This window comes from Triticum aestivum, chromosome 7A (genome assembly GCF_018294505.1).
Source record: "Triticum aestivum cultivar Chinese Spring chromosome 7A, IWGSC CS RefSeq v2.1, whole genome shotgun sequence".
Classification (NCBI taxonomy): domain Eukaryota; kingdom Viridiplantae; phylum Streptophyta; class Magnoliopsida; order Poales; family Poaceae; genus Triticum; species Triticum aestivum.
In genome coordinates this window covers 14,498,749-14,508,689 of record NC_057812.1, presented here as the reverse complement: position 1 = coordinate 14,508,689, position 9,941 = coordinate 14,498,749, and the positions used below count along the sequence as shown (strand labels likewise).

Genomic DNA, 9,941 nt, shown 5'->3' with positions numbered 1-9,941 from the left:
GGTCCGCCGGCGCCAATTTCGGCCCGAGCCGGCGAAAAATGGGCCCTTGAGGGCGCGACTGGGCCGATTTTTCGGCGCCGGCGGCCGAAAAATCGCCTGGGGGGCCTTGTTGGGGGCGCGGCTCGAGATGCTCTTAGATTAAAGTCTAGTTGAACATAGTTTGGTAACAAAGTTTTTAGAGAACCATGGTAATTGAAAACCACAGTATTCAGATGTGTACACAATGAATACTACAGTTTCTTTAAACCATGGATTTTCTTAGTTTTAGCAAAACTATCTAGGTGTTTGGCTGGTGTTGTTATACTACAGTTTTGACTGATTGTAACGCTGGCTGACAGCTGAAACTCAGTGAGCTACACGACCTAACAGCCGCCGGGTGCATGCAGCTGCTACGTCGTCCGCACATATGTAGCAGATTTGTGTACTGCTATGCTAACTAGACAGGCGCAAGAAACAGATCGTTCAGCCGGCCTTCAATGGCTGGATTCATTTAACCAGGAGGTGCATGATTGATCAAGAGCCTGTGGCAACTTAAGTTCATTAATCAACTAGATTGAAGTAAATACAGTCCTAGGAGCGTGTTGCTATTATATGTCTATGCCTGCATGTACTTTTGGAGGCGGACCAAAATTCTTTGTGTGTGTACATGCGCCATTTATACTGAATCGGCTACCTAGCATATATATCCGGCTACATACAAAGTGTTCTCCAAAAGGACCAATCGATGTAATCAGTGCGCTACTCGTCCGAAATTAATCGACAGCCAAGGACTCCATGCAGGAGCGTGCAAGATCACTAGAAACTAAGCAGTGCCGTCATCCCATCCAGCAGCGTCATATCTAATATATATGTCACCCCTTGCAGCAATCTTGCAATCGGACGGGATAAATGGAGGAAAATTAGAAGGCGGTCGCAGCTGATATTCTTATCTCGACGTAGATGGCAATGTCAACTGCACTTTCTCTCTGTTCTGTTTAGAAAAAAGAGGTCCGAACCACTTTTTCGAATACTTCTAAAATACCACAGTTTCTGGAATATTATGGTTTACAAAACTTCGGTTTTTGCTGAAGCCAAACGCATCAAAGTATTCAAAACCAAGGTTTTCTAAAAAACCACGGTATTCTAGAAAAACTACAAAAATACTTTGCATCCAAACGCACCCAGTAGTATTATAGTCTATATTTTTCATCCTTGTCCCAGAAGTCTTGTGTAATGTATGCAATAGTTGGTTTACATTTTCCTTTTTGCCCCGCAAGCACAACTCGGGCTCCCGATTGATTTCGTTTTCCCTCTCTTGTGGATCGACAACTTGTAGTTGGATTCACTTTTGATCTCTTGTTGTTTGCCGGCTCAGGATTGATACTGAAGCTGTTAATGACACCGACTTCATCGCCTACGTGTGCATTCACATTTGAGGTCGTGTATGGTGCGTTCTGTCCGGGGAGGTCTTTTGTCCCCCGTGTCCGGTCACCCCGGTTGATCCTACTCCACCAGCACAACCGGCACTTGCCGCCAGTGTTTCCCAGACTTAAAAGGATGCGGAAAAAGTTTACTGATGGTGGTGTTGTTGCCGTCTATAACGTTTCTGATTACCAGATGGCTCTCCACACTTATCATCATAAACTGGCTATCTATGCACGGTGGTTTGATGAAGATGCTCATTCTGCGGCTTTGTCATTGTCTTGCCTTATTTTTCCTTGTAGTTTGTGGGATTATCTACAGCCTTCGGGATGTGAACTCACCTTCGCTACCACTATCTAATAAGAAACCTTATTAGAAACACAACCATGGTTTTGATTGGTTACGTCCACTTTCCAATATACATTCCATTTCAATGTGATTTTAGAGAAACATCTCTGCACTACATGTAAGAGTAAGACTTAAAATTATGCCTTGTACAACATCTACAGAATCTTTGATTTTACATATGGCTTAGTAAAGAACACATAACTCAAAGAGAAACTGCTATCGAGCAGTTGCTATAGATAGCGTAACACCATTGATACTGCACGATTGTGTAGCAGAAGTATCCTCTTCATTGCCAACCCTTAGATTGAAATACGGTGGGTGCTTAGGCTCACGTAGGATCATTGTCTTGCTGCTTAGCATTGCAGTAACATCCAACATGTTTGGTCGATCTACTGCATTCTCTTGTACACATAGTAGTGCAATGTTAATGCACCTCATAATTTCTGTTGGGTGAGTCTTTGGAAGAAATGAATTAAGTGATGCATCAACGATATCAATCCATCTTCTGTCTTCCCATAACTGCCAAGCCTATTTGCAATTTCATGATATACTTAAGTATGATTAACAAAGCAATTGTTTTCATGTTATATGGACATGTATGAACTCACATATCCGAGGAGATTGATGAAATCACCACATTGATGGCTACCGGAATTCCTTTTCCCGCTAAGGATCTCGAGAACTAAAACACCAAAGCTGAATACATCGGATTTGATAGAGAATAGGCCTTCAGAAGCATACTCGGGAGCCATGTAACCACTGAAATGATGTAATAACATAGGTCTAGTTAGTATATATGGTTAACTTGTAGTATATGAATATTCATAAGTGGTGTAACTATTTGAAACTTACTATGTACCAACTACTCTTCTCGTACTGTTTTCCTCGTTGTTATTTGGGCTGAATATTTTTGCTAGTCCAAAATCCGAAATTTTAGGATTCATTTCATTGTCCAAGAGAATGTTGCTTGGCTTAAGATCTCGATGTATAACACGCAGACGAGAGTGCTTATGTAGATAAAGAAGGCCTTCTGCTATTCCTTCAATTATTGATAGACGTCTGTTCCAATCCATTAAAGCTTTTCTGCGTTCATCTGCGTGAACTAAATATTAGTATAGCAGAGAAAGGACATCTAAACAATAAAAGTTGGACACCTCAATTCTCAAGAGAGTGCTATTAGGCATATAGGATTTCTAAGAACATTACAGTAGGATATTTTAAGTCATATTTATGGCATCAATATACTAAACGATGTCTATGAATCTAAAAATGCAAATGTGTACCAAATATGAAGAAGTCCAAGCTTTTGTTCGGCATGTATTCATAGACCAGTATATTTTCCTCTCCTTGAGAGCAACATCCCAGCAGTCTCACCAAATTCCTATGTTGAAGCTTGGCTATGAGCTGAACTTCATTTTTGAACTCCGCCAAACCTTGTCCTGAATGTGAAGCAAGCCTCTTAACTGCTATCTCCATTCCCTGAAGAAAATGTCCCTGGAGAAAAAAAGAGCACAACTACCAAGTAATTAGTAAAATGGAAATTAACTCCACTTTGTATCGATGTTCTTCGGAGTAATATTTATCACGAGGCTATATGTGGGATACTAATTATTATTATTATTATTTAAGAGTTATGAATTTTCAGGGACATATAAAATATTTCTCTATTTAATACAAAGGAGGATTTAGAAGAGTATGATATATGTACCTTGTATACTCGGCCAAATCCACCTTCTCCAAGTTTATTTTCTTCAGAAAAGTTACCCGTGGCCTCCTGTATCTGATCAAACTCAAAAAACGAAAACCCTGATAACATTCCTGTTTCCATATCCCATACTAGTTCATGATCCCCTCCGTGCAACTTAATAGTACGCCTTTCTCGCAATCTCACTGAACCTGAAAAATTGAACATTGGTGCAACGGATCGATCTCCCTAATTACTGCTCTGTATATTTAGTGGAGTACAAAGTAGCATTTCAGAAACACATTTACCCACGTTTTCTGATCCTTCCTCTGAGGCAACGACAATAAACCATGAAGCAGAAAGCAGCTAGTGCCACAGCAGAAGCCAGACATATTGCAATTATCCATGCTTTGATTCCTGTATTTTTAAATTAAACATCCTTGAACGAATTATCAAGAGCATGATCAACAGTAATCTTTGAACTGTCTGGGCACGCGCGAAACAAAATTAAATAAAACGAACAGTTCGTGTACATAATCTTGCCTGTTGGAGGAGCCCGAGTGATGGAGGATGGATTGATCCGCCGCATAGGTTGGTCGAAGAACATAAACGTCTCGAACCTGATGTTGCAGCGCAGGACGAATATCCGTCCTCCCTGGCGCATGGACGTGGTGGCGTTGACCATGCCGATGAGCCGCTGGAGACATGCCAGGCAGTCTCCCGCAGAGAGGTCCGGCGTGCACTGCGCCAGGGAGTAGAGCGTCGGCACGGCATCCATGACCGCTGTGGAGTACCGCCTCGCCGCGTCGGCGGCCGAGTCCTGGGCTGTCACAGTCAGCAGCTTGTGGACGTCTGCGGCGGTGATGGTGGCGTCCGCGGAGATGTTCCCCGGATTCCATGCCTCGAAGAGCGTGCCATTCTCGGTGAGACCGGCCGCGGGGCTGAGGAAATCGCTGTCACCAGAGAAGCCGAGGACGCAGCCTGGCCTCTGATTGTTTACGTCGTCATAGTCGTAGTAGACGGTGGCGGCCTCGTCGTTGGGGCATGTCTGCTGTGCGTGCTGGAATGAGGCGGCAACACAGTCCGCACATGCCGTGTCGTTGGCGAAGTCGCCGCGGCAGAGCGTGAGTGCCTGCACGGCATCGGGTGCTTGGCCAGCGGTTGCGGCGGCAAATTGCTGAGGGGAGGAGGAGGCATTAGTGGGGAGGGTGGCGGCAAGGGCGGCGAGGTTCGACTGGTAGGTGCTGTTGGTGGTGTAGTTGCTGCCGCTGCCGCAGAGCTGTGCCGTTCCCGTTGCCGACAGCGGCATCAAAAAAAGGAGCAGGACGCCGGGAATCAGCATGTTAGCTAGCTAACCGCAGCACGGCCGGCCACGCTCTCTTTCTGTTTGTCCTAATTTTACCTTGCTTGCTTCCTCAGTTGTGTATCATTGCGTGGCTTTCAGCAATCAGCTCAGCAGTCAATAATTCTCTGGCAAAAAAAGACAGTCAATAAAATGGAAACCGTCAATCGCGGTGTCGATGAAACAATTATTCATGGCAGCTACCAACCGGCAGGGATCGAATAGAGCAATTAGTTAATCCAGAAGTCAATCAAGGCGTCACAGGTTTATATAATGAAATAACTACTCACCTGAATGAAAATTCCAACACAAGATCTATCAATTGGACAACATCTTTTAAAGAAAAAGATTTATGACTTCGTGGCTATTATATTGCAATTTTTTTACAACACCATACTTTTGTGTCAAATCATCATGTATCAGTGGTAACTTTTTCGGCAGCAGTGGGCTCTGTTGGGAAAGGCGAAGGGTGAGACAACGGGCACACGGTGATCCAGCGGCTTGGTCATACTGATGCCATGGCGAGGACGGCTGCAATGTCGCCAGCCACGTAGTCTACCAAAATGTTTTCGAATCTGCACTCATATTCAGCTTAGAGCTCTGTATCTGAACATCATTTACTTTTGTTGTCTGTGGTTGGTGGTTGTATGAACCTCTTATTACTCTATCTGGCTGGGCTTTAATAATTTAAAGTCGGGCGCATCTTGCACCTTCGTTCTTAAAAATAATTGTCATGTACATCCCCACGAATTAAATCATCATGTGTCTAAAACTCGAGTCAGCTTATGATAAACAAAAACCGCTTAGGGCACACCATCAACAATTCTTATTATATTTTATTTCGAAACAATGTGATGCGTGTTCCAATTTAATATTTAGATAGAAAATGTAATAAAAATGCTATAGATAAACCAATAAACCTCGTTAAAAATATGCAAAATAAAATAAAATTAGGGACAACTGAAGTCAAGGTAGCAACAACATAGTCTGTGAAAACAAAAATTGACCACTTAAACTTATACTTTGACACAATGGTTACAATATCATCAATACATGTTGGGACATCACAAACATAGTAAGCAAGGAGAGAAAAACTATCTAGGAATTGCGACAGATATGGTCATGTCATTAATACTACATGACTCTGTAGCAGAAGACTCCTCTTCATTTCCGACCCTTATGTTGAAATATGCCGGCTGCTTAGGCTCGTCGATGTTCATATCGTCGGTGCATAGCATTGCTATAACATCTGCCATGGTTGGTCGATCGGCTGCATTCTCTTGTACACATAATAATGCTATATTAATGTATCTCATAATCTTCGGCGATTGACCTTTGGGAACCAATGATGTATCAAGAAGATCAATTCCCCTTCCCTCTTCCCATAATTGCCATGCCTGTTTGCAGTTTTAAGGTTATGTTATGTCTTCAAATATCTAAAAAAAATGTAGGTCACACAGAAAATATAGAAAAAATTTACTTGCTTAAGTTTATGTGTATAATCTTACATATCCAAGAAGATTGATGAAATCACCATATTGCTGGCTACCAGAATTCCACTTTCCGCTAAGTATCTCAAAAATAATAACACCAAAACTGAAGACGTCTGATTTAATAGAGAAGACACCCTCCGAAGCATACTCAGGGGACATGTAGCCACTGAAATGGTATATGATACATGTCAAAATTATTGCATATGATTGAGGTGTAATATAAGTACTCAAGAGTGGATTGTGTTTCTGAAACTTACTATGTACCAACCACTCTTCTAGTAGTGTTTCCTTCAGTGCTATCTGAGCTGAAAATTTTTGCTAGACCAAAATCTGAAATCTTTGGATTCATTTCGCTATCCAAGAGAATGTTACTTGGTTTAAGATCTCGATGTATGATACGTAACCGGGAGTGCTTATGTAGGTAAAGAAGTCCATGTGCTATGCCTTCAACTATTGCTACAAGTTTGGACCAATCAAGTAAAGCTCTTCTTTTTTCATCTACACATCAGACAAACATTGGTATAAAATGAGAAATACGGCAGGTTAACTGATCAAAATTTGTGCTACTTGGTTACCTATGTAATGAAATTAGACTCATGGGGTTAACAGAAAAATAAAATGTGGAGTCAATTTTAGTTACTCTGATGCATTGATAAATATTGTGTAAACTCAAATAAGAAATGCATAGACATACCAAAGATAAAGAAATCCAAGCTTTTGTTGGGCAAGTATTCATACACTAATATTTTCTCCTCTTCTAGGGAGCAACATCCAAAGAGCCTAACCAAATTACTGTGTTGTAGTTTGGCTATGAGCTGGACTTCATTTTTAAACTCTACGAAGCCTTGTCCTGAATGTGAAGAAAGTCTTTTAACTGCTATCTCCAATTCATCAGCAAGCTTGCCCTGGTAAAAATATATATTCTAAAGTTAGGCACTTCCACTTTGCACTATAAAACCTCCTAACAATTGTTATAAATGTGGGCTCCTTTGTTAGCTATCATGTTAGGAAGCTAAAGAATTTCGAAATAAACATATAAAAAAACACACGCATAGTAATTTACCTTGTATACAGCACCAAAGCCACCCTGTCCAAGTTTATTTTCTTCCGAAAAATTATTTGTGGCCTGTAGTAGCTGTTGGAAGTCAAACACCATGAACTCTAAATTTTTGCCTTGCCAAACTAGTTGTTCCTCTCCTTCCAAATCCCGAGAACGTCTTGATCCTTGTAACCTCATCAGTTCACCTACATGATCAAGAATCGGCACAATCCCTCTTTATTGATATATGTTTAATAGTGTCTTATTAAGACTATGATTAAAGAGTAACTAATTCAAACAATAGAATGGCCCATTCAGAAACTAACTAATTATTAGTGGCATACCTTTTCTTTGTTTTGTGATCCGACGATAGTACAAGATGGAGAAGAGAAATGTTGCTGCAGCTAGAGGTATTAAAACTATGGGAATTACCCACAGCTTGTTCATACGCCCTGATATGGACATATACGATAACAACCAATCAGGTGTGTATATAATAGAGAATTTTACCTCCATGTCACAAAATTACATATAGGAACCCTGGGGCTGGACTTACTCTTGTGTTGGGTTGGAGTTGGAGCTAGCGGCCCCAGACTTATCATTGGTTGGCCTTGATAGAACTGAGACGCATCATACCTGAAATAACACCGTATGACACCCATCTGCCCTCCCATGCGGAGGGACATGGTGGAGTTGATCATGCCAAGGAGATGTTGCAAGCACTCTAGACAGTCCCCGGAAGACAGGTCCGGCGTGCACTGTGCCATCGAGTACACCTTCGGGAAGTTTGTGCCGCTGTCCACGACACCCGTGGCGAACCGCCTCGGCGACGCGCTGGCTGCCTTCTCCACTGTCTGCACCAGCAGCTTGTGGATGAGACCAGTGATGAGCGGCACGTCGCCGGTGACGTTTCTGACATTCCACCTCTCAAAAGGAGGGTCGCCACCATTTTCTCCTTCTGTACTATTGGTGAATGAGGGAGCGAGGATGTCTTTGAAGTTGTAAATGAGGATACAATCGGCATAGTAGGAGGCAGCCCTGAAGCACTCTACCTCTGGCGGCGTAGCATTCTGCACTTTGCCGAATACGTTGGTGATGCACTCGGCGCAGGCTGTGTCATTGAGGACATCGCCACGGCAGAGCGCGAGTGCATATACGGTGTCGGGGGCTTGGCCGATGGTGGCGGTGGCAAAGTGTACTGGGGAAGAGGAGGATTTGTTGGGGAGGGTGGCGGTAAGGACCTTAACGTTGTCGCAGAATACATCGGCTGCCGCCGGGAACAGTGTGAGGCTGCTGAGTAGGAGCAGCAGGATTATCGCCATGCCTTGCTCGAACAGCATGTTGTTCCTCTTCTCTCAATCCAGATGAACAATTCAGTCCGTGCACTTATTTAACAGCAAGTCACCATTGCTCGCCTGGAGAAGAGAATACCGGAGCATTTTTTTAGTTGATTTCTGCATCTTGTTGGTCAGTTGCTTTCCGTTCAGGAGTAGTAACTAATCAACACATTGGAACTAATCAAGGCAACAATAATGCTTGGTTTCTGGAATCAATGAGTTGGTCTTCAGCAGGTATGGTCATCCCAGGCTGCTGGGAAAAATAGAAGACAAATAAAATGCACTTTTATTGCGGACGTCAATGTTGTACTTAGTTAAAGTTTTAAGTTGATCTTGCTGCTACCTGGTTATACATAAATTTGTCTCCTTATTCCATATAGAGAAAAGTATTTCCACATAGCGTCTTGACTTGGGCACTTCACTATCCACCAACCAAAATAACTAATTCTGTGCCTGTTTCTAGCACCATTGCGTGCCGGTCTGGTCAAGAAATTATTGTGTCACTATTAGAATTTAGCCACCATCAAACCACGACTGACTTACTAGTTAAAAGTACAATAAAATGGTGCCTTTGGAACTATTGGCCGGCCGGTACAAGAATTCAAATGGGTCTCCATCCGTGTCCTTTCTGCTAGAAGTTTCTACCTCACATCTGTTTAGAACGTACCCCATCACCTAGATAACATGGTTTCAATTTATTTGCATAGTTGTATTGCATGCACTTGGTGAGTCACATGGGTTCGTTCTTTTGTAACCGTTGGTTTCACTAGTGGTAGCTGGGTGTCTCATGGTATTGTATAATCAAGTGCTGAAACTTCGGTGTCAAACATTGGTATTTTTCTCTGTGTGACCTTGTATGAACTCCATCTTTTTTGCAAGAGAAACTTTAGTCTATTCATCATCTGTCATGGTAGCACATAGAACACCAGGAGTAACAAAACTTACAACCAGGTCCATGGACCACCTAGAGATGACTACAAGCACTGGAGCGCGCCTCGGCTCGCCGCCATCATCGTCGCTTCCTCGCAGAAACCGGGCAAACGTTGTTGTGGTAGATAGTCGGGAAGTCATCGTGCCAAGGCCCTACAGGACCAGTGCACCAGAAAAGCATCCGCCGCAGTTCAAGAGAAGTGTAGATCAGAAGGATCAAACCTGTAGGCACACAACCAAAGACAAACGAGGACTGGATCCAAGCAGATCCAGCAATGACCAGCACCGATCGAATCCCACAAGATCCATCGGAGACACAACACCAGGCGCCCTCCGATGATGCTAGATCCACCACTGCAATGGAGAT

The 9,941-nt window shown here is 42.9% G+C and overlaps 2 protein-coding genes across 2 annotated transcripts; both read right to left on the bottom strand.

The window, feature by feature from the left end:
* Positions 1-1,965: 1,965 nt before the first annotated feature.
* Positions 1,966-4,775, bottom strand: LOC123152797 (cysteine-rich receptor-like protein kinase 10). The gene is made up of 6 exons (XM_044572238.1): positions 3,932-4,775; positions 3,458-3,645; positions 3,033-3,243; positions 2,602-2,851; positions 2,358-2,508; positions 1,966-2,277 (listed from the first exon to the last, which is right to left on the bottom strand). The coding sequence occupies exons 1-6, from the start codon at positions 4,773-4,775 to the stop codon at positions 1,966-1,968; spliced, it is 1,956 nt and encodes a 651-aa protein (XP_044428173.1).
* A 1,094-nt stretch (positions 4,776-5,869) lies between these two features.
* LOC123147025 (cysteine-rich receptor-like protein kinase 10) lies at positions 5,870-8,629 on the bottom strand. Its single transcript, XM_044566281.1, has 7 exons — positions 7,864-8,629; positions 7,652-7,759; positions 7,332-7,513; positions 6,963-7,173; positions 6,526-6,766; positions 6,284-6,434; positions 5,870-6,172 (listed from the first exon to the last, which is right to left on the bottom strand). Exons 1-7 carry the CDS (start codon positions 8,627-8,629, stop codon positions 5,870-5,872), a joined length of 1,962 nt encoding a protein of 653 aa, XP_044422216.1.
* Positions 8,630-9,941: the final 1,312 nt, after the last annotated feature.